This window comes from Aplidium turbinatum, chromosome 5 (genome assembly GCF_918807975.1).
Source record: "Aplidium turbinatum chromosome 5, kaAplTurb1.1, whole genome shotgun sequence".
NCBI lineage: Eukaryota > Metazoa > Chordata > Ascidiacea > Aplousobranchia > Polyclinidae > Aplidium > Aplidium turbinatum.
The window spans coordinates 13,419,768-13,444,627 of NC_137476.1; the positions used below are offsets into that span (position 1 = coordinate 13,419,768).

The 24,860-nt window shown below is 36.5% G+C and overlaps 2 protein-coding genes across 2 annotated transcripts in view; both read left to right on the forward strand.

Moving 5' to 3' along the window:
* The first annotated feature begins 369 nt into the window (after window positions 1-369).
* On the forward strand, window positions 370-22,194 carry LOC145770956 (IgGFc-binding protein-like). Its single transcript, XM_082582697.1, has 17 exons — window positions 370-394; window positions 806-969; window positions 1,979-2,089; window positions 2,265-2,436; window positions 2,884-2,998; window positions 3,467-3,611; window positions 6,086-6,215; window positions 6,582-6,778; window positions 7,019-7,163; window positions 11,357-11,619; window positions 17,528-17,680; window positions 18,576-18,745; window positions 19,200-19,344; window positions 19,720-19,883; window positions 20,462-20,583; window positions 20,800-20,904; window positions 22,070-22,194. Exons 1-17 carry the CDS (start codon window positions 370-372, stop codon window positions 22,192-22,194), a joined length of 2,451 nt encoding a protein of 816 aa, XP_082438823.1.
* A 1,426-nt stretch (window positions 22,195-23,620) lies between these two features.
* The window catches only part of LOC145770957 (sushi, von Willebrand factor type A, EGF and pentraxin domain-containing protein 1-like), a 37,534-nt gene continuing 36,294 nt past the window's right edge, over window positions 23,621-24,860 (forward strand). Inside the window, exons 1-3 of the mRNA XM_082582698.1 lie at window positions 23,621-23,804; window positions 24,087-24,209; window positions 24,575-24,754. Coding sequence (XP_082438824.1) covers window positions 23,621-23,804; window positions 24,087-24,209; window positions 24,575-24,754 — 487 coding nt within the window. The remainder of the gene's footprint in view (window positions 23,805-24,086; window positions 24,210-24,574; window positions 24,755-24,860) is intronic.

Genomic DNA, 24,860 nt, shown 5'->3' on the forward strand with positions numbered 1-24,860 from the left:
CCCTGTTTCTGCATCGTATAGTAAGTATGCGCGAATCACTATACCAATCCTTTCAGTATTGGTGGGTTACTCAAAGCATTAACACATATTGCAAGCATCAACCTTTCATATTACACCTATTTACTTTAGCAAACAACGTAGCTTACTGGTGTTCTTTGCCTTAAGCATGTGTTTTTTTTTCAGGTGAATCCTTCACAAGATTCAACAAGAACGAGGTGTGCGAATGTACTGGATACAATAATTTCATCTGTACATGCAAAGACGGATTTGCAGGAAAACCATGCCGGGGTCAGTTGTTTTTCAAGTTCTGTGTTTCTAACTTAATTTTGCATCGCAGAGATTTTGATTTTTGTCTTTAAGCATGCCAGTATGACAGGTGCTCTTGCCATTGTTGGTATGTATTGTAAAGATGAGTCGCATTCTTGATTCCAAGCATGGAGGGATGAGAAGAATAGATTCTCATTGTACGCAAAATACTTTACAAAGACTTCGGCACTAACGAGAGTAGGGTGGCCAGCTCCTTTCTCTCTTCCGCTTTTCCTTCAGCAACTACACCCTGGGTAGAGCTGAGCGGTATTTTTCAACAACCAGAAGCAGGGAATCGAACCAGGATTGCAAAGCGAGCGCCTATCTACTGCGCCATCTCACCGCCAAAATATTATGGTACTGAGAGAACGACTGTCTCCACAACATATAGGCTGCATTTACCTTTGCATAATAATCGTCCGTGAAGTAAACTTAACGTGACACACAGAGTAATCTTTATTCAGAGTGCAAATAAGAAAATTATTGTTTTTGTTTACAGAAATTGACCCCAAAACTAAGTTGCCTGATATGAGCTATTGCTACGGCAGAGGCGACCCTCATTACAAAACGTTTGATCAAAAGAAATTCGACTTCCAAGGGACTTGCTCTTACGTATTAGTAAAGAACACACCGCAATATTCAGATGAACCATTCCTTGTTGCGGTACGTAAAATTAAACAAGAAAGTCGATTATCTTTTAAACACAAGTATTACAAAACTTACGTCTGCAGACATTGAACCAATGTGAACAACGACTGATTTGCTGTCTGGACCCTGTCTTGAGTTGCCCGAGTCTTTTGTATTAAATTGCTGAAATCAAAATACTGAAACCAATTGTGTCTGCTGCTTGAGATAGTGACAGTCCAGCAGTGGTTCTCAAACTTTTTGTCTCGGTGGACCCCTTTTTTGGTGACTTTGAAGCGGTTGCGATACCCTAAAACAATTTTATCTAAAATTGTAATAATCGCGTCTTCTAACGGAAAGCAATGTTTCATAAGTTTCGAAGCGACACACTTAGAAGAATTTGCTAATCTCATGATGCACTTTTGACGATTGATAACACTGAAGAAGTTATTTTATGAGCTGCATGTTGGCACACAAGATCAAGAATCAGTAATCTGTATGCTGATTTGGTGTTTTTCTATTAATTTTATCAAAAACTGATATTACTTTTGTAATTTTTACAAAGAATTTCTTCCTTTTTTCATTTGTAATTAATATTGCGTTGTAGTCTTCGTCATGGCAAAATTGTCAGCGCTAATAAGCTGCTGCTAATGTTTGCATTCCTAAAGTAAGCATTGATCAGCAATCTGCTGTCTCAAAAGAATTACATTGAACTTACATGGCCTTATAAAAAAGATTTAACTTTTTTATGTGATTTTTTTAGTTAGGAAACTGAACCTTTGTATCGTGTAACGTGTGACGCCTTATAAATTTCTAACCACGCACAAGGGCGTCGCGACGCACAGTTTGAGAATCACTGTCGGCTAATACACAAACAAAAGCATACGCAACTTTTAAATGCTGTAAATTTTGAAACGTTTCACGTTCTTCATGAAAACGTTTCATGCACCCGGATTGAGAACTGCTGCAATAAGCTCATTAACATTAGTGATGAGTTATAAATATTATTTACGTTTTACGATTTCGTTTGTTTTTGGTTATTTGACAGGTCGACAACGAGCACAGAGGGAAAAAAACACGCGTCGCCTATTTGAGACAAATCACAGTGACACTAGACAACGGGATTGTTATTGAATTCTCTAAAGGAAGAAAGATTAGGGTAAAACAAAGTTGGATTTTATAATCGTGTGATACGTTCTTCAAAATCTATTAAAATGCTTTCTCTGTTCTAGCAAAGGACTGTAATAATTATTCAATTTAATAGCAAACACGGAACCTTTTTGTCGAAATGTTTAGTTATGTAACTTATTTTGAGTTTAATGTGCATTGTTTAGCTCAATGGAGAGAGTATTAAGCTTCCATTCAAAAGTGACAAACACGGAATAGAAGTCAGACGTGGGCGAAGAAGTGTTGTCCTAAAAACATCGTTTGGATTGCAAGTTGTTTACGACGGCAACACGAAAGTCAGCGTCTGCTTACCGAAACGTTTTGCAGAAAAAGTTGAAGGTAATTTACAAATAAAACACCTTTCAGAGCTCTTTCTGATTCTGTCACGCAGATGTCAAACTCTATTAACATTTGGCTGAGTCGATCTTGTCTAAACATGACATCATGACAACCTTTGGCTATGTGATTTCTGTTTACCATTTCTTTGAAAAGCTGAAATTGCATTTACCCTGCAGATTAACGTACACAAAAACAGTACTAATTTAATTCCATTAAAGTGTATTCCATAATAGTACTGGTTTTTGTTAAACCTATTTCGTGTTCATTACTTTTTGTAAAGAAAATTGTTAATGAAATAAATGTTTGATGGTATCGTTGAGAGTAGAAAACTATGACGTTCGTTTTTCAACTTAATTTGCGATTCTATGCGTATTCTTGCTGTTGTTTACGAGGATTGAGCATACTCTGCTCTATCGCCACTTATGATTGTCATTTTCTTATTGATAGGATTATGCGGAAACTATAATGGCAACCCTAATGATGACTTGGTTGACATAAAGACGGGTCGTCCCACACGAAACCCAACTGTGTTCGGCAACCAGTACCAGTTAGATTCTCAAGAGTAAGTTTTCCTATGTTGATAGAGTTTTTGAGAAAGTATGCAATTTGTTCTTTGCTATTGCTCTGCTTAAACCTGTTTCTTGTAATTCTAGCATCTGTGTGGTGAAAATGATCTTTTACCAGTAGTTTATTTTAATTTTTGTCCATGGGTGCACGTATGTAACCACCAGATGTTGAATGTAGTAATCAACTTACTTTCCGACGTTTCATCAGTCAGCACGAGTGACTATCAGATTAGTTGCTTAAAATCTTCAGTGGTGCTACGAAACAAAAAGCAAAAATATTGTTCAAAACATGACCTTTCGGTACCTTTTTTCCTTGTTTTTGGTAAATATAGAGCCCTGTGTTCAGTTATAGAAAACGAAGCATCGCAATTATATGGGCGACACATTGATGAGTGGAGAGTAGTACCACCTTACAATCCAGACAGGTCACTTCGATATACAACTAATTAATTGGTTAACATTAGATGCCGTCCTCCACCAGAACAAGTGCCGGATGTATGCACGCCAGCGAAGAAAGCGCAGTTTATCCGACGTTGTGACATAATCAAGAAAGAAGGCGGATGCTTTGACGACTGTCACGGCGATGAAAAACCTGACGAGTATTTTGATGTAAGTTATTAAATGTTTTCAACATCACTAAAATATTAAAAATTGTAAATATTATCATGATAATTCTTGATAAAATTTTGTGACTCAATATTGGATTAAATTTCTGATTAAGGATGTTGCCTACAACCAGTGCCGGTCTTTGGGATGTGCAAACCGTGCGATCGCACAGGGCCCGCAAATTAGGGGGCCGCAATTTACTCAGAAAATGCAGTAATTTTGTCATTTTCAAAGGAAAAATTCAACAAGTGAATTCAACAAAGGAATTCGCAACAGGAAAACATAGAGACTCAACGAATTCAACCTATTTCGTCGCCTGAATGTTTCGTACCCTGAAAAGATCGAGAAAAAAAAACGACATGGCCGAAATCGCTGATCGGAGTTGCCGCAAACATTTCAAAATTTCTTGATCTTTTCAGGGGACGAAATAAGTCGAAATTTAATTTTGTTACACGATTTCAGGGGACGAAATAGGTTGCATCCAGACTCAACATACTGTAGAGACATAGCTTTATTTCCGAAAAATGCCAAGGAAAGCATGATTTTATCCTTTTGCTATGCCACCGGACAGCACCATTTCACAGTAATATTCATACTTAAATTTTTGTTGAACATGCTCTCAGAATGTCCCAAATTCAAAATAATTTTTCAAAATTTTCTGGGGGAGGCCCCCCAGACCCCCCGCCGCTGGTTGTCGTCTTTGGCGATCACGCCGCCACCGCCGCCCCTCCCCTTTCAAAATACCTAGCTACGCCACTGAATTGGATTATTGTCATTGGGGCCCGCAAAAGCATATTCCGCACATCGCCCGAAAAACCCTAAGACCGGCACTGCCTACAACAATTGGTTAGGGTTAGGCACAATGACTTGAATACAAGTCGAAAATTGCTTTATTGATTTTGAGTAACAGAAAATTACATTTTGCACCAGTTTTTAAGTGTTTATCATGTTTTAAAACGTGTCTTATTTAAATTATGTAACTATTTATTTTTTTAGAGTTTGTTCGTATATCTTGGTGTATATTACCACATAGTGTTTTTCTGCTTATATTGTGGTGTTAGCGGTCAAAGAATTACCAAGTTTCCTAATAATTTGTTTATTCATTTCTGTGTGAGGGCATTTCTTTTTCAAGTTCACCAGGAGGTCAAATTTGCATTTGCAACTTTTCAACAATTCGTTTCTGTAATGATTGCTGAATCTTTAGGTTTATCACTTTAGTTTTTTTTGCGTCGTAGCAAGGAAATCTATTATAAAATTACATGGAAACCCTTGTAATATCTGGTCTGTCAGCAACAAATGTAGGAAACAAAAACTGGAGGAGCATCACCACAATTTAAAAAAAAATTCAAACAAAATGAACAATAGATTTAAAAATACAAAATGGCAGGTGGTCTAGGGGGCTAAACTCATTTAACCAATATTGAAATTTTATCAAAAAACGAGAAAACAACCCAACTCAAGCGTATGCCAAATAAAGACAATATGAATACAGTAGATGCCTAGTCTACCTTCCACCAAACATCAATTGCCCAGGTTTAACTGACCATCGAAAGCTTCAACTGAAAAAAAACGCATGCTGTTTGCTTAATCACCATGTGGCCTAAGACCCATTTTGGCATTATGCCTTTTCTCAAAAACCAGAGATAAGCAAATAAGCAACAAACTTCACCGTGATATAAGTGTTTAGCGACCTGAAATTAGTCAAGATTGACTCAATTCGTTTCATAAGCAAATGGGCTGTTGACCAGTGTTATTTTCCCAGTTCCTGATGGGCACAAACAGTTTCCACCCCTTATATCCCCTTCTAAAACACACATTTCCTATGCCCCTAATTAGGTTACTGTAATGTGATTGGGGAGTGGATTAGAGATAAAAGACTGCCCAATGGATCAGAAATCAAACGAAATTACGAGATATATTAAGCACAATCAAGAAACTAAAATGGTCCTGGGCAGGTCATATAGCAAGATATCAGGACAATAGATGGATTAAAAAATTAACAACATGGATACCAAAAGAAAGAAAGGAAAACCAAAAGTGAGATGGAAGGACGACATTGACAAACAATGCAATACAACCAATTGGTACCAACTAGCACATAATCATGTAAATTGGCATGAAAAGGGGAAAGCTTACGCTCTGCAGTGGGCTCTCACAGGCTGAAAATGATGATGATGATGAATGAATGTGATTGAGCGAAGCGGGCAAGAAAATTTAGCAAATGTAGTATAAAATTAAGCTACATGTTTTTATCTCGCTTGTGAGGGGCACGTAACAAAGCCCCCCCACCCCCCTGGATCCGCTACTGCTTTGAAGTAGCTTCGGTCCATTGCATTGACAGTTTAAAAAAGAATAGAAATCTGGATAAATTTTATATACTTGATTAAACTAAACTAAAGTGATGCAACATAAATTGATTCTTTACATCATCTGGCTGCTTTTGCACTTTCGTAATTACCTTTGTTGTTTCGCATCAGAATTGCTTGGTGGATGCGTGTGAGATGGATGACATCATAACTTCCATTGAAACCAACGTCGGGGAATACGCACGAATTTGTCAAGAGCGAAATGTGCAAATTTGTGATTGGAGGAAAGAGACTAACACACGTTGGTCCAATTTCATGATTGCTTTTGTCTTAAAACTTAGCAATTTTCACAAGGCCTGCTTGGATGAACGTTTTATTATTGTATGCAGCGGTCTCCACCACCTCAATCGCTGACTTGTTACAGTGCTCCCATCACTACGTCCGATCGAGTGGGGTTCGATTTCAGATCGAAAATATAAACGAATAGAAAAATATTAATGATTATGATTTTTGAACATAGAACACTGAAACAAAGTTAGAATAATAGAGCGTTATTATTATGATCTCATCAACATATGATCTCATCATCAATCCTAATCGCTTTTTTAGAGTAGTAATCATAAAATCATGATATCATCATTAAAAATCACTTGTATTATATTTTCAGCTTTGTGGTGTGACAACAACTCCCATTATGAACGGTGTGTTTCACCTTGTCCTGCCGTATGTGGTGATGAAAACCCCACGTGTGAAGAAAAGGGTTGTACCGAGGGCTGCGTTTGCGATGATGGGTTTGTGATGTCAGACGGAAAATGTGTTCTTCGGTCAGAATGTGGTTGCAAATTGGATGGAAAATATTACACAGTACAGTGCATGATTTTTAATTCTATTTGATTTATATTGCGCAAAGGCTATACATTTTTTTAATATAGACTAGCTCTTATTAGCATCCTTCTTGTATGAATCAATATTCTTTTGCTGGCAATTTATAGGTTAAATGTTGTAAGAAAGTGTTGATTAAACGTTTCATCAAGCAATCATTGTAATTTCTTTTGCACAACTTTCGGGTTTAAAGTTTTAATTTAATTTCTATGTTTTTCGTAGTTTGGACAAACATTTTTCACGTCAAGAGCATGCAGTAGAAGATGCACGTGTGCAAACGGAAAACTAAAATGCGGCGACGCCGCTTGCGAAGTTGGAGAAAAATGCGGTTTGAACAAACAAGCTGAGATAACTTGCCTTCCAGTTGGTAAGACAATTGCTCGATTAAGACGCTGTTGTATGTGATTCGTTTATCTTGTTTGTTCGAATCAAGACCTCATGCTGGGAGAGCCAATAATATGGTAGCTTGCTTGAGCCTCCTGTCCGCCCCGTTAGTTCAGTGGTTACGCGCCCGGCTCAAGATCACGCTGCGCAAGTTTGACTCTCGGGGTGTGCGCTTGAGCAACGCATTTTCAGGACTGCTCTCCATTCAGTGGCACCTAATGTATGAATTAATTCCCCGGCAACAACACTTCAACAATCGGAAAACTTCACTCAGCAAATCTCGGTAATTGGCCCTGCGTCAAGAGCATCTACAAGTATGCGAAACTATCAGGAATAACCTATCAAGGCTTTGTCAGTCCGAAGATAAAGATTCAAAACCAACTAACTGCATTCAATCCCTCTGATGCAGACTATTTTACATGTTTATTTCTGAAGAGGACATCATGTGATGTCGACAACATTCAATGTGAAATTTGTTTAAATGTAGTGTTTTTTCTGTAATTGTTAAAAACAAACGTAAATATGTTAAATCTATTTGCGTTACTAGGCTTTGTATGCTTATGGTCATAGCCGAAGGAGAGTAAAGCATTTTGGAGAGGCGAAAAAAAAATTGCCCAAATTTTGTCTTTGCAAATATATTTTTAAAAATGAAACATTAGTCACAATCTCTGAGGTAGTTCAATCTAACAACTCCACAGTCATCAACTTGGTCTTGTACTAATGCACAGGCAACAAAACGTACACCAGCAAAATAAGACTGAATTAACTTTAATCTACATTTATAGACATGCCTGCGTCCTAATTAAATCAATCATCAATTTGAAACTTTCTTGTGGTACTATTTTTTTTTATCTGCCTGGATGCAACCACAATTTAAGTGACATTTCAGCAATACCTGGACAACAGCGGCTGAATATCCATTTCGACACATTGTTTGAAAATCTCCATCTTAATTGCAATAAAGCTTTGGTAGAGAGTTTGCTTTGTTGAACCATAGAGAAATAAAACATAGTAACTTTAGCGGGTTTAGCATACTTTATTTCACACAAAATATAACATAATTAAATAAAATAAACTCAAACGTTTTCGACACGTACGTGTGTCCTCATCACGAATTAAATCTGCAATACATAAAATGAAAAATCGTAAGATAAATTTGACTATGCACTGTAACTGTAACGACACTCTGGACTGAAAGCACAAACTGAACAAATGATACGAGAATGATTGCGAGTAAATTATGCGGTGGGAAACAGATCACGTGAGGTGTAGACTACAGGCATTGGACAAAACAATTAGAACACACACAAAAGGAACGATGAGCCACAGGCGAATAACTGCCGGTTGAGAGATGGATTGTTACGTTTGATTCTTAAGGCTTCCATGGTCTTAGTCTGAAAATCAGATCTGCCTCGAGAGATGATTTTAAATTGGTCGATCGAGACATTGTCAGTGCACGTTTCACAAGAGGCGATGTGCTCTTTAATTGCACTTTTAGTTGTTAGGTTTGGGTTTAAGCACTCCCCGGCCCTTGTCAACAAATGTCTGGTTGACATACCAATGTATGTCTGGTTTGCGTCACGCAAACAACTAAATTTATACACAACATTTGAAGAAAGATTTACTTTATTATAAAGGATTACCCCCTTATTATAAAGGATTACCCATTATAAATAAAGGATTACCAATTATAAAGGATTACTTATTATAAAGGATTACCCCTTTTGCTCTTTCTTCAAATGTTGTGTATAAATTTAGTTGTTTGCGTGACGCAAACCAGACATACATTGGTATGTCAACCAGACATTTGTTGACAAGGGCCGGGGAGCACTTAAACCCAAACCTAACAACTAAAAGTGCAATTAAAGAGCACATCGCCTCTTGTGAAATCGAGACAAGACAATGTCTCGATCGACCAATTTAAAATCATCTCTCGAGGCAGATCTGATTTTCAGACTAAGACCATGGAAGCCTTAAGAATCAAACGTAACAATCCATCTCTCAACCGGCAGTTATTCGTCTGTGGCTCATCGTTCCTTTTGTGTGTGTTCTAATCGTTTTGTCCAATGCCTGTAGTCTACACCTCACGTGATCTGTTTCCCACCGCATAATATACTCGCAATCATTCTCGTATCATTTGTTCAGTTTGTGCTTTCAGTCCAGAGTGTCGTTACAGTTACAGTGCGTAGTCAAATTTATCTTACGATTTTTCATTTTATGTATTGCAGATTTAATTCGTGATGAGGACACACGTACGTGTCGAAAACGTTTGAGTTTATTTTATTTAATTATGTTATATTTTGTGTGAAATAAAGTATGCTAAACCCGCTAAAGTTACTATGTTTTATTTAATTGCAATAAAAGGCCAGACCAAAAGTAGCCTAAACTTTTCATTATGATGATAGTCCAAAAACTCAATATTTGTAAATTTGCATTGAAAAAATCTAAATGACAACCTATTTACTTATCAAACCAGTAACATTATTTTATCCATGCTACTTCAAACCCTACAGCTTTAAAAGAATTTGACAGTTTATCACCCTATGCGCATTAAACTTGCACCTTTGTACAAAACTACTGTTAATATCACAAATATTGATACCATATTATAATGAAGTCATAGTAAATTTTCTTTGAGAACATTACTACAAAGTTTTTCTCACCTCATAATGAAGCAGCTACATAAATAGCAAGCACTGAAAAAAAAATGACTTGTAGGTAATAATTTCAAACTCAAAAAATACAGAACGCATTCTTAACAGTACTGGCTACATTGCCTGATATATCAACTGCATGAATTGGATGACAAAACATAATACTTACCTTTTTATGTGATTGTTGTTTGTATAATACTGTATCATGGATGGTAAATAGCTGATCATATCAACCCTGGGACTGGCAAAAACAAACAACAGTTTATGCAAAAAATTCTTTATATAAAAGTAGCGCACAAACCGTAGCCCACAAAATCATTAAATTAAATGCTGAAGATTTCACAAATTGCTATCGTTTAATATGCTTTTTCACTTTGTGCAGGCTTATAGTTAGTTACTAGGATCCAATGCTTACAGAAGCGGTGTATATGCGGCCTTACAACCGTTAATTTTTAAAATTTATGACAAACGCTCAACTTGTTTGGCCACACTAAAAATGGTAAGCTAGCTTTGTAGAATTTGAGTTAACTTTTGTGAACATCGCACAACACATGATAAAATTGATTTGCTCAATAACAGGATATTTGTGCTCAAATCTTTTACAAATAACTACATTATAGTAAGATATTGAGAAAAAGTAAAAATCTTGATAAAATTACTGGTAGCCTACTTAGCAGGGTTTCAATATTCTACTGATGAAGAAGGTAGTAGGCTTGTGTGTTGTATATCCTAAAGAATACCTGAAATAAACTAACGTCAGCTCGTCCATTGCATTATTTTACATTTACTTTCTGCAGATACTGAATTAAAACGTAATATTCCGCTCAAATTGTCATACCAAATACAAAACATTCCTAAATTGTCGGTGCTACATTTTACATTCAAAGAAAAGTATTAATCTATTTCATACAAAGTGAAACAATGTAAACGAATATACAAAGTTACTAATCTAGTAGAATGTTGAAAACTCGTGGTAAGAATTGGTTTGTCAAAATAACTATACTTTTTGCCTAAATGATTTTTACAAACAACTTTACTACTAGGATATTGAGAAAAAAAGAAAAAGTCTCATAAAGTTACTAATACTCAGCAGGCTTTTAAATCTTACGTGTGAAGAAATACAGCCTACATGTTAGTGAATATAAGTAATAAGCTTATCTCTGTTCGTCAACTGTGCTCTTTTTCACTTACTTTTTGCAGTTGTGCAATCAAAACTAATCATTCTGTCCAAATTGCAATACCATATGCAATAGTTTCCAAAACCGATAATACATTTTACATTCATTGAAAAATATTAATATGTCTCATAAATCATAACAATTATGTAAAGTTCCTAAACTGGCAAGATGTTGAAACATCATGAAAAGACTGTTTTTCCCAAATAACTGGACATTTTTGCCCAAATCCGCTACGTATTTTTTTCAGCAGGGGAACGACCACCTCCCTGTCCCCCATCTCCTACTGCTATGCTTATGGTACAATAAAACCTTGATGTTCTATTGTGCAAATATTTCTATTTTAGGATATGGTGAATGTAAAGCGAGTGGCAACCTTCACTACAAGACTTTTGATGGAACCGGTTCTTCTGACTTTTTCGGAAGATGCAAGTATATCATGTCGCAGACCAAAGACTCCGTTCCTCCTACCAGTCACTTGTGGTACATCATCGAGGGGCAACATGAACAGAGACCCGAAAGCCCAAGTGCTACTTATCTTCGTGACATCACTATATATCTATTTAACGGAAAAGAAAAGATTGTATTGAAGAAGGATCGAGTTGTAGAAGTGAGTACCACATCACTGTAGCTGTTGAGCTATTGAGTTTTAATATAGGCCTATTGAGTTTTAAGGCTCAATTTTTATTTGCAGCAAGCCAGATAAATTTCAAAATGCACAACAAAAATATGTAACTTATTTTAAACTAACTACTTTTGTTTAGATATGCACATTTTTTGTTGTTGAATAACGCAGAAAGTGCTTCCATATATCCGCTCTACTCGTTTTCTTGAATTTTGCTTTGCAGTAGTTTCAACTTTGCATCTTTATATAAATTGCACTAGTCAAACATAAAAAACAATAAACTTAATAAGGTTTAAAGCTCATAAGATTTGATTTTACGAAACAGCATTTTGTTGTTTTGTCACGGTAACGGTACCACGCGCAATGTTTCTGATTGAAACAATTTCTATGGCACGTTTTTAATCGATTCGACAATTTGTGAATAGTTATTCAACAAACTACCTTTGCAATGCATCACCATTCGACGCCTAGAAAGCTGGAGTGCGGACGTGTTTTAGTAGCTGCGATAGCTTTCATCTAAAACTGTTCTAAACTATAATAGTCTATGCCCTACCTGAAATCAATCAGTTGTTTGTTTGTTTAACTTGTTATGAACTATCATTTTGTTTTGAATATTGTTGTTTTGGTTTACATTCCCAATGTAATGATTTTGTAAGTCCTGCAAGGCCTGGTGCGTTGTGAAATGTTTTCACCCTTGGTGGGATTTTTTATGTTGAATTTGCTTTGCGTGTCTTGCTCTTCTTCGTGATGAGGCAAACGCACCAAGATGTATTCCTCTTACGATCGTCAACAGTCGTGATAACTCACCACGGCCAATCTTCATAGCAATTGTCTATTCAACTCATTCTTGCAAATCCTAAAAATACCATTTTTATTTTCGATTTCGGTAATTTATTTTTTCTCTTTTTTTACCCAATCTGATATTTTTCTAAAAATGTCGCAACCGTGCCAAATTGCTTATCTTTTATTTTACTTCGAGCTTAAGCAAGTCTTAACGTTCGTGTTTTGTCGCTTCTACCTTTTTATAGACCTCAGCTGCTTTTAAGAAGGTAGGCTATCGTTTTTTCTATGGTGGTCAGAAACAAAAGCAAACTGAAGTTTATCTTACCACACCAGTGTCAGTACCATAAGTCAGAGTTAGATTTAAAGTTTAAAGGCATACTAAATGAAAATTTCAAACTGAAATTAAGCATTAAAATGAGTAAACTGAACATTCAAGAATACATTTAAAAAAAAATTACCGAAAAAAATTTGTTTTCAATAGCGCTGGCAAGGCCCAAAGTCCAATGTTTCATGTATTTTCATTTTTTTCAAAATGACCAAAAAGTGCAAACACTGCTCGAGAATACGTCACTAAAGACAGCAATAACAAAAGCCATGTTACCACATCTGATGTTTTGAGCAAACTGTCTGATGTTTTGATGTTGAAATGTGTTGTTTTGATGTACATACATACATAGCCTACAGTCAAATCGCCCGCAGTAACAATTATTGCGTGATTAGCTGATTACTATAGTCTTTAGTGACGTAACTGTACAGTCGCACGCTTCGCTGCTCAGGCCAATTTCGTTTTGAAAGCTTTGACAAAAGCACGCGCGCAATGGTGGTCAGACCGCAATGGGGCATAATTTTATTGAAAATTGTTCTATGGTAGCATGTTAAACACAAAGAACGTGGAAAATCGCCAAGCCAGGTTTTTTCTTTAGTATCCCTTTAACGGAGCACTCAACAGTTTGAACAATTCAACGCTAAAATTCGATGATGTGAATATCAAACTGGAAAAAAAAAAGATCAAACGAAATTAACAAAATGAGTGAAAAAAAACATATTTATCTAGTTTTATAGGATAACATCAGTTAAAAGGCTGACAGAAATCTGGGAGTGAAAGGCGATAAAGTTTTTCACAAACAAAAACAACACATTAAGAGCAATCTTACACGAAAGAACTAATCGTCTTTCCAGATACGTAACTTGTAATTACTGTAAAGGCAAAAATAGGAAGTTCTGAAAATGAAAAACTTGTATAATAAATGTACACGCCTCCTGCAAATGATTGTTTGTTTAAATTTGGTTTGTATCGTTTGATTAACAGCGCTTCCTGAATTTTCGTGTCAAATTGAGATTTGCTTTTGTGTAATATGTTAAATGAGTCTGTAAAGAAATTTCGATCTGTGCAAAAGAACACTCCATGAAATCATCTCACTTCTGCCATGTTATCCATGTAAGGGTAGGTATTTTTCAATTTATTAAGTTTCACTATCTCATTTATTTTTCTTTGAAACTGGAGACCGCCATTTTTTACCTCAAAAGGTATTCTGTTGAATACCCAAAAGTCTTCCGGAAGCCTCAAACCCGGTAAAAATTTTGTCCTTTTTAGCGATAAAGATTCGGTGATAGGCGCTTTTGAGATCGAATGTTAAGAAAAACTTATGAACCGACAGCCGATGAACTAGATCGTCTATGCTTGGCAGCGGGTATGTGTCCAAATTTGTGAACAAATTTATTGTTTGTGAATAACAATCGGCACATAGCTCTTTCTTATTTGATTCTTTGTTGTCAACGACCAAAACTTGGCCCCCTCAAGGCGAATTGCTGGGGCAGATAATATTTTTGAAAGAGAATGTTTCGATTTCTGGGTTTATAAACTTTCTGTCCGACTCGTTATAAAGCAGGGGTTCTTAACCAGGGGTACGTGTATTCCTTGGGGGTACGAAGCACCAAAGCAGGGGGTACGACATGCAGTGTAAAATTATACGCTATTTAAGTATTTTTGTGCAGAATACGTAACAAGTCACTTTTGTATATGTTTATATTAGCCTACTGGGGAGGTTTATATTTATCAAGGATTGAAGAAAAAAACATTTATTTTTAACCTACATTCTATGGAGGATAATGAGCAAATGAAAGACGATCTTATTGAGATGAAAGTTAGTAGTAAAACAAAAAATGGAGTTTGATTCAAGGCAGTTGGATGCCTTCTGGTGTGCACAGCAACACATTTCCCCAGTTAGCAAAAGAAGCTTTAGAAATCCTTGTGTCTTTTGCGACAACCTACTTATGTGAAGCTGGGTTCTCAACTCTTGTAAACATCAAAACTTAGTCAAGGAATCGTTTGGATCCATGAGATGATATGCGTGTGTTTATCTCAAAGAATGAACCTCGTTTCAACATGACCATTGACGAAAAGCAGCATTAAAAAAGCCATTAGTAAATTGACTGATTGTTGGTGTGCTGTAAATATTCTTGAACTCACAAGACTGTTTTTAATGCAGACATTCAACGCGTAAGTTAAAAATACACTGAGTTTAATTCCTATTATTACAATTTAATTTACTTCCGTCGGCCATTGTAGACAGGGCAGGGGGTACGACAAAATTTCATGAAAGCTCAAAGGGTACGAGCGCTAAAAAGGTTAAGAAACACTGTTATAAAGTCTTGGCTTAACAGCTATCGGCTTACAATCTTTCGACAAGCATGTAAAAAGAGGCGCCTCATCAGTTAGTACAGTGAACTTCGAGCAATGGTCGTTCTGTTAATTAACTACAAAATCGGGTTCACCTCCTTGGTATTCAAAAATTACTCGACGATGATTTCTTTGAAAGTTTGCTTCCAACAAGACGTCGCAGCACAAGTTTTGTAAAATACCAACTTTTACACTGCTGTAGAATTTACCACCGAAAGTGACATGGATAACATAATTACCTACAACTTTCTCTTTTGAGTTGGGGGTAGCCATAGAGACTTTAAAATCGCAGCGCTCGATTTTAAGTTTTAGCTTGCAAGCAGTGTTTCGATGAAACTAAAAGAACTACCTGAGTGGATGAGTGACGACAGCTCGACGCCATTAACGAAGGATTTCATAGAAGCCTGAGACAAACAGCGCGGTGCGGGGCAAATTGCGCACATATATAATTGGTGTCAATGCAAAAATAACTTTTCCGCGAGAAAACTTATTTTTGCAAACTTTAGCGAAATGCCTAATTGTATTGCAATGGCAGCAAGCTGCTTTTCGGGCAGGACATCTCCTCTCATTATAGGAATCCCCACAAAAGAAGCAATATCTTCTGACATTGCTTACAGCACTGGTAGTAGAATTGTTTTTGTTCTTACCTTCAACAACTTGGTCACTGTGGATTTTTGAGCTCCATGAAACGGCCGATACGTGTGGTTGGTTTGTTGAAGATAAAAGGAGCCGATTGTCTCTTGCCGCTCGATCAAGGGTGCTTGCTTGTGTGTATGCGTCAACCAGACTGAGCTTTTGGCTGTCTAACAAGCCTTGTCGACTTATCAGAAAAAACACCGTTGCTAAATGTGTCGCGTACCATTTCCTGCTGATATTGAGCCGAGTTGACGGCTTGAAAGCCACATTCTTTGCTTAGAAGCTTTAAATTTTGGAGAAATTTGTCTAAGGATTGTTCTGGGTGTTGCTTGGTAGTGGCTATTGGCGATGTCTCGCGAATAAAATATTTGTAGGCTTTACATATAAATTTTGAAAAACTTTCAATGCATCGTTGTAATCTTCACAGTCCTCGATGCATTCCTAGACTTCAAAATTCACACAATTCGTGAGTATTTGCAGGTCATTCCGCCGGTTGTCTCCTTCGTCTTGGACTGGGAGAGAAGCCAAGTAGTTTTCAACGTATTTCTCCAGTGTTTCCATTCTTTTGTCGCTGTCCTTTTGCAATCGCGGATTTAAAGCAAGGCGCTCAGGCTTCATTAACTTGCTTATTTTAGTTCTTTAAATTGAGACGACCATTTAGTAGACTTTAGTCAGGGATATCTATAACTACGGGATTGGAAACTCTGTGGAACTGAAAACCATTCTATACACCAGTAGGGTCACTTTTCTTTGTGCGCTGCTGTGATAAATAATCACGTAAATTGACCTCAAAGGGCAGCAAGTAGTAGGCTAAACGAACAACCAAAAGTGTAACAATCAATTCCCCTGCTGTAAATTGTAAGGTCTACGTTTGCCTGGTTTGTTGATTTGTTTGTATTCCATTAGTGCAGTCATGTTGTATTTTGTTTGCTGCTTAAAAAATTTCCAGAATGAGTATTGGTTTTAGTTCTGATGACATCGTAAACGGATTGGTTTCGTACTGGATTGGTCTGTGAACACGTTCATGATACAACAGCATATTTCACTGATTGCTGAACACTCCTCATTTACTTCTGATCCGATTTGTAGTACGCAAAATGCTAAAGAACAACAGTAGGCTGTTTTTGGACTCGTTGCATTCATTCATTTTTTGGATTCATCGTTTTTTTTTTCTAGCAGCGTAAATGTACTTTTATACATCAATTAAGTTTTAATGTGAGTGTAAATTTGTATTATTATTGTAAAATCGAACTTTGTATATCTTTTAGTGGGTATTTTATTTTGTTAATCTTTCTGTAATCGTAATACTGTGATGACCCTACTGATGTATAGCACTGGATAGAGTTTCCAATCCCGTAGTTATAGAGTTATAGATATCCCTGACTTCAGTGAACTAAAAAAAAAAAAAAACGAAGTACATCTGCAAAACACAAGTCATAAATATAAAAAAAATAAAATAAAAAGTCAGTCTCACACGATTAGAACTTAAAGCAACAGAAAGTCACTTTAACGAAACACTGCAAGAAAAACTCATGTAAACGTGTAACGCAAACAGCGCCGAGCAGAGAAACCATAATGTAGAAACATAAGCAGAATAAACGTCAATTTACAACAAGGAATTTGACTTGAAGACCTTTAGTGGGCACTTTTTAGCTTCTGGTAAGTGTTTAACCGACATGAGGCTTTTAGTTTTGCTTTTGCGGATGTATTGTGGTGCATTAATGATTTTTACCAAAAAATAAAAACATTAGATGCAAACCGATTAACTTTTCAACTTATTTGTCTTGTGTTTAGGTGAACGGTCAAGTTGTGAAAGGATTTTCATCACAAAGGTATGAAGTTCGTTATTCTGGAGATTCTGTCATCCTCAAAGCATCTAACGGTCTTACCGTCTCTTTTGATGGCAACGAAGCTCATGTCGTCATTCCAACACGATACCTTCAAAAGGTATTTTATAAATAAAATTTAATTTTAAAATATGCGTTATCATGGCGTTATTAATTTAGTTCGATAGCTTTGCCTGTATCTATTTGTTAAATATAGTTATCAGGCTAATTGCAACGTGTCGTTTCTCTGTTAACTACGTATAACTATATACAATGCTTTTCAAATTTTATGAGAGCCTATAGTGCCCCAGTTGATTATTGTAGTAATCTCTACTCTCTCCAAAAAATTAACTTAGCTCCGTTTTAAATGAACCAGCACAGTGGCTGCGAGGTAATCGTCTTCGGCTCTGGTGGTGGTAGGTCTGCCATCGATATCAGGGGTCAAACCAAAGACTTTAAAAACAATACCGATTGTGTTCTTTGCTGCATAACGCAGCGAAAATAAGTCCGGTGACAATGTGATGACATCTTAAACCTAATATGACATTAAAAATAAGTCATGCTGCTAAACGATTTTATTTAGCTGTTGTAGAGCGACAATAAATAAAGCCATAACATTATTATAATTAAGTTTTGAAGTTAATTAACATTTAACGTCTGCATTTTAACGTTGAAAGTTTGTTATTGACTCACTGTTACGAAAAGTAGTTTCGTTGAATAAAAGAGTGTATGTAATAGATTGAGTTTCGCTTTTATCAGCAAAATCGTTGTTTACTTTACAAATGTAGATACAAACGACCTTGTTTAAGCCTGATGCTGTGGGTTCGCTGTGATAATAGCGGTTTGCACTAGGAACCTTTCGGGACATTGTTCCCTGGTCATTCGCTTGTATCTACATTTGTGAAGAAAAGAGTGTATCATGAAAATCAAGGCATGCAGAGGCATTATCAAGTCAAAAATAGATGAAATAAAATACTTGCTTGAATGGTGAAGAGTCACATGCTTCGTTATTGCAGGTGCATGGTTTGTGCGGAAACTTTGATGGTAATCCTTCAAACGATTTGGAAGACATCGATGGTAACGTTGTAACAGACTATGAAGATTTTGCCTTGAGCTATCGCAGCAACGCTTGTGCTATCCCTCCTGCTGACCCGGTTGCTTGTTCAAAAGAGCAAAGAACAGTCTGGTTAGTGAAAAAAACTACTGTATAAGGGGAACAAGCATACGTCTTAAACCTTTGTTTTTTAATATCAATTTGTTTATTTCTTATTTGTGATATTATTACTGTTATCGAAATTTGAATTGAAAGCATTTGATGATATGCAACGGCAGTTATTGTTGTCTAACAAAGTTGTGCCATCCACTGTGATTTACCCAAATCTTAAATTTATTTCCTACGTTTTTATTATAATTTAGGTTCTATTTTGAAATCAATTTCAAATTTAGCATGCTAAAGCTCAGGCATGGAGGAACCATTTTAAAAGTAGGTGGGCACAGAAGCGCATCAATCAAAGTCAATCCAACTTTCAGACAACCACTGTAGCCAATCTGGTGCAGATCCTTACCAGAACGGACACGGATCTGACCAGTAAAGTGGCTGTCTGGGTTCTTTTATCAACTCAAGTTTATTTTTTGATCAGGGCCGGCGAAGAGTTTTGTGGAGCTCTAACAGTGCAAGGTTCACAGTTTGCGCCTTGTATTGATGAGGTTCCAGTGAACGAAGCTTTTGATCTATGTCTAAAAGATGCTTGTGCTACTCAAGGAAATCCACTTACTTTTCATGAGGTGAAGTTTTATGTTATACGTTTTTGAATCGGTTTCTATGTTGGCGTACAGTTTATTCTTTCAATATGGAGCAAGCATGTAACTCCAACCTGCGCTACCTGCTGTAACATCAAAGCGTGTCTCCGTTTTAGCTTGTGACCAAACAGGATCACAAGTTGTCTATTACTCTATTACAACTTTCAACGCGAAAACTGTTTCTTCTGATGATCCCAATCATAAGGGTGAAACAGACTGTAAAGGTTGTTAAGTGAATGGTAGGTATATTTGATATGGCCTTTCAGCTGAACAATATTTGATATGCAAAAACGTTTAAGTGAGCGCCTTCAACCAAAACACCTTTCTGCGTTTACCTCACACATGCATTTTTTTTGTTAGACGCTAGAAGCTTTTGTTGCCGCCTGTTTGCGAAAGAACGTGCCTATCTGTAGTTGGAGAGAAGACATGGGCATTCCACGCAGGATCTGCCCACAACGCAGTCAGTTTGATGGTTGCGCTTCACCTTGCCCCAACACTTGCATGAATCCTTTTGCTTCTGATAAGTATGTTGAAATTCTATTTTTAGAGGAAATCTTTGCAATTTTATGTCATAGGCTCAATACGTGTCATAGGCTCAAATTTTTTAGTTTCCACATTCAACAGTTTCAAAAAGTTAATAAAAGATTATTCCTGCTTTCTAAAAATGCAAAAAATCATCAAAAAATTAAAAGTTATGTTTGCAAATCTGAATCATAACCTGCAGATTAAGGATATGCTATATTTTTAACTGTTTCAAAAGTTAATGCTTAAAGAATGTGTAAAATTACTGCTTTTGATTTTTAAAACACTTTAAAACATTGTCCGGAAATACCTTAATTCTTCTTCATCCATTCGTGCCTACCCGGGCATCGTTAACGAATTTTTCCAAACATCGCGGCCCCTCATCAAATTCGACAACCCGTGTTTCTGCACTCCAGTGTCATGCTCTAACTGGTAGAGAAAGGATTTTGCTTGCCGACCCCTTTTTGTAATGCCATGGCTTGGTTCCCAAAGAAGATAATTACAGTACTAATTTCTTGTTGCCTTAAAACAATAACAACGTTTGTTCCAAATTCTGGAGTTTTTATTGTTTCGCTTTTAGCTGTGATATTGATGGAATGGTTGAAGATTGCGTATGCGATTTTGGCTATTATAAAGATGGCGACGCTTGCGTTCGTAGAGAAGATTGCGGATGTGTCGTGGACGGAAAGTACATCAGCAAAAGTAAGAAGGTTTTACACGCTGCTCTATTTTTAGGTGAAATTTTAAGAAATAGGGAACACTCATAACAGAGGAGGATTTAATATCCGAAATTTGTTTGTACCAAGCTGTACCAAGAAGAATTTGATATCGTCGTACATTTTTCTTGAATATAGACTTATAACAGACCTTAAATTTTCTCAAATAGCCTATTTTAAAGCTTTGTGTAAATCGTTACAGATGACCGCTTTACCAAAGGCAATACCAACGAGCAATGCATATGCAAAGGTCTAAACCAGTACGAATGCGGGTGCCGTGTTGGATACAATGGAAATCCTTGCACCAGTGAGAAAATTTTGATCAAAACTCTAAATATATTTTTTTCAGTTACCTCAGTGGTTCTTAAACTGTGATATGGGTACTACCAGTGGTTCGTGAAAGTCTTCCGAATGGTGCGCACGCAACTCACTTGAGTTGACAAGAGAGTAGCTAGAATAGCTTTAAAATAACATGAATGATAGAATAGCGAGAACGTTCTGATTTCGCAATTTTCATTACTGTGTCATAAATACTTTTAGCGTTTATACGTTAAATACTTTTAGCAACAGGAGTTCTTGGCTTTGATAATAATCATCCAATCGAATAGCAGGAAACGTCGTATTGCGCCTGCCCATGATTTTAGATGCGCTATTATCAAAGTTATTCCTCCAATTTCCCAACTGGTAGAAAAAAAACAATTGCATCCATTTGGTTGAAACTATTGGATGTGTTTGTCATGCTTCTGTTCTTTGTTTGTCGTGGCGCCCTCTGCTGTCATTCGTTTAATATTGAATAAACTTTCTTGCCTTTTATTGATTATTTTTAAGTTTTTGAGATTTTCTGGATATAGGTGGAACGCGAACACTGTACAAAACTTTTGAATGGTACGCAATCAGAAAAGGTTTAGAAATCATTGTTAAAGTGTTTCGAAATTTTAAATTTATCTTATGGTCTTTACACAGTTACTAAGTTTAAAAAGCTTTACTTACTTATGCAAACATAAAGATCGGATTTCAATGCTCTTTAATTAATACATGAATATATTATGTATGGCAGTACTTCGGAACGAATATAGCACAGTAGTTGAAAAATCACACCATTTGCAAGCCATTCTATGGTTAAAAAGTCCAATGATTTTAAGTTAATAGATATCATTGAAATTACAAGTTATGGTCTATATGAAATTAGAATAAGAATGTTTTGAATAATTTCCCTCGTACTTGAAAATAAATGATAAGCCATCAACTGAGGAAGTCGTACTTGTGTAGCTAAAGCTTTACAATCAACATGAATTTATTAATTTAGTGTGGTAGCCTATGCTCGATTTCTTTAATATGAGTAGAGTGATTTATCACTCTACTCATCTATTCATTGATAAACTCAAAAGAATAATTTTTATGAAATGCTTTGTGACAAAGTTTTACTTCAGGAAGTCCAATACCTTCATTTTTCGCTTATCATATTTTTGTAGATATAAATGAGTGCGCCCAAAATCCTTGCGACAAGCAAGCAAGGTGTGCGGACACAGACGGAAGCTTTACTTGCAAATGTAATGATGGTTTAGAAGGAGATGGATTTGCATGCTCTGGTGAGTAATCTTTAATTAATTATTAATGGATTAATCTTTAATTGTTAAACAATGTCAAATGTAGTCAAACTGTTGTAACTATGACGGCTCGTTCATAAAAACTGCAGGTGCTGCAGCCTCCCAATTGTTTGTGCAGAAGAAAACAGTTTAAGTATCGTTCTCCCTAAATTGATTATTTGGCTTATTATGTGTTTTTCTTCTTTTACTATTCGAAAATGCGTTGCTTTAAGAAATCCTGGGCTGCAACGTATCGCAGCTTACTCGATCTAACAATGTTTTTCAATTTACACTATTCGAAAATGCGTTGTTTCGATAAAAACATAATTGGCTACTAAATCATCATCATCAGTCGTCATCTCCGCCTGCGGCAGATTGCGCATCAACATGGGTTGTTTGCTTCCAAGAGTGGCGATTTTGAGCCAACTCGCCCAGTGTCGCCAAGTTGAGTCCGGTCCATGATTGGATGTTGTCTTGCCATCATTTTGGTTGTCTGCCACGTTTTCTTTTTCTTTCTACTTTTTGCCTTCTGTGCAAACTTTGCTGATTCCGAATTGTGATCTTTTAGTGTGGCCGAACAGTTTTAAAACTTTTGATTTTATTATTGCTGCAATTGGTTGTAGTTTTGTCATAGTTAAAAGATCTTCTGTTTTCGTGTGGTCAAGTAGCCTTTTGTTGGTCATGCTTCTCATGATGCGATTTTGGAAGGTAGTGAGTTTTTTATTGTTGATGATGTCCAATTTACGCATTCTAGACTGTACAGCACGACTGGTAATGGAAAGTAACTACTTTACCCTCAAGCCTAAATGTAACTATTACAAAACGTTTTATTAAAAATGTAGCTTGCTAGTTGATACTTGGCTGCGTTATTGGTAACAAAACCGGGGTTAAAAATTTAAAGAGGTAAGATTATGCAACTGACCGACTTCAACAAATTAGTTTTTGATTTTAATATCATTTTTGCAACATGACAACCAGGCGGATACATTTTACATTCAAGTAAGTCCGAATGTTCTTAAAAATCTTGCTGTTATTGGATCTTTTAAAACATTTGTTCAACCAAGATATCATCTCAGTCAAATTAGATCAATCTGTATTAAATCTTCGCGGTCTTCAGACAGCTCTAATAACAAATAATATAACAGAGCAGGTCTTCATTGAGAGAGGTATGAACACATCAGCAAAAAAACATATCGACTCAATCTATTAGAAATGATTACGAGCCGCCACAGGGTAACAATATAAGTTATTACAATCGCATTACTCGGAAATTTTCTTCACAGTCATAATAGATGTTTTAACATTACGTTGCACAAATATTAGTTCTTTTACTGATTCGCAGTGGATCTGACCTTTGCTCTATCGTAGCCTTTTAACCAAAGTCATCATGGCAAATGGAATAGTTTCATCAATCTTTTGTTTTGTTTAGCCGAACCAATGTGTACGGCTCCTCAGAAGATCGAAAACGGACGTATCACTTCTCCTGGAAGAGGTTCAAGACCCATTAGATCTACTGTATCCTACGTTTGCAACACTGGATGGAAGGTTAAGCCTGGCAATAAACCCGTTTTGCGTTGTCAGGAAGATGGCATGTGGTCCAACGATCCGCCAAGTTGCATTGGTCAGTTCAACTTGTTACGGAATTTTGAATTGATAACTTATTGAAGCGTGTGGTTAGCCTAAGTGCTTGCTACAGTACAAGTAAATATCAGTTTCGAGAAAAACAAACTTTAAGGATTTAGACACATGTCATTATATCTGTTTTGTCCTGCAGTCATCTTAAAAAGTAAATGAAACATCGTTTCTACAACAAGATAGCAGATTCTGACGTATTACTCGTATCTTAATTTTCTATATGGACTGAATGTTTTTTCCAATGTGGTAATACTTTGTGGTCTAACAGATGTCCAAGAATGTGAAGACAACAGTGACAATTGTGACGACAACGCCATTTGTAGTAATACCGCAGGGGGATTCACTTGCACTTGTAGAAGCGGTTTCAAAGGAGATGGCTTGTCTTGCAACGGTACGTATCAGCAAATCAATGCACACAAAGTCACTTGTTAGCTCCGTGCTTGAAGAAAAGAACGTCAAACTGATGTTCGAAGCGTTGTCAATGCGACACCTATAGAGAGCAAGCGGCTGTGGGCAAGTCATTTAATGGCATGGTTGAAGGTGGCCAGGAACATTAACTTTCTTAGTATACAGCTTCTCAAATCTAAATCTTTTCACCAGCTATAAGTCTGGACTCGACAAAAAGTTTTAGGCCTATGTAGAGTTATAAATGTTTTATAAGTTTGCGACACCCTAGCAGTTTGGAAATGCCTCACCAGGGCAATGCAAATTCCAATGCGATATGCCATGTTTAAGGAAAAACCCCTGTTGTTCCAGAGCTTGTCTGTGATCCTTTTGTTATTCCCGACAACCAACAAATCAATGACTCCAGAACGAGCTATTCCGTGGGAGATAAAGTGACCTTCTCCTGTGATAACGGATATGAACTCAAGGGAGAGCCTATTCTTACTTGCGAAGAAAGCGAAGATTGGGACAAGCAGCAGCCAACATGTCAAAGTATGGACATTGTTTTCTATTTATACGTGAGGTGGTCAATTTCAAAACCATGTCAGATTTAAGAGCAAAACAGTTGAAACACTTGGTTAATCTAATAAAAAAATAA

Bases quoted from the DNA above. Each gene is read 5' to 3' on its own strand.
- LOC145770956 (XM_082582697.1), top strand. From the start codon at position 370: ATGACAGGTGCTCTTGCCATTGTTG. The intron at 2,437-2,883 runs GTAATTTACAAA...TCTTATTGATAG, and splicing joins TTTTGCAGAAAAAGTTGAAG to GATTATGCGGAAACTATAAT. The intron at 6,779-7,018 runs GTACAGTGCATG...TGTTTTTCGTAG, and splicing joins TGGATGGAAAATATTACACA to TTTGGACAAACATTTTTCAC.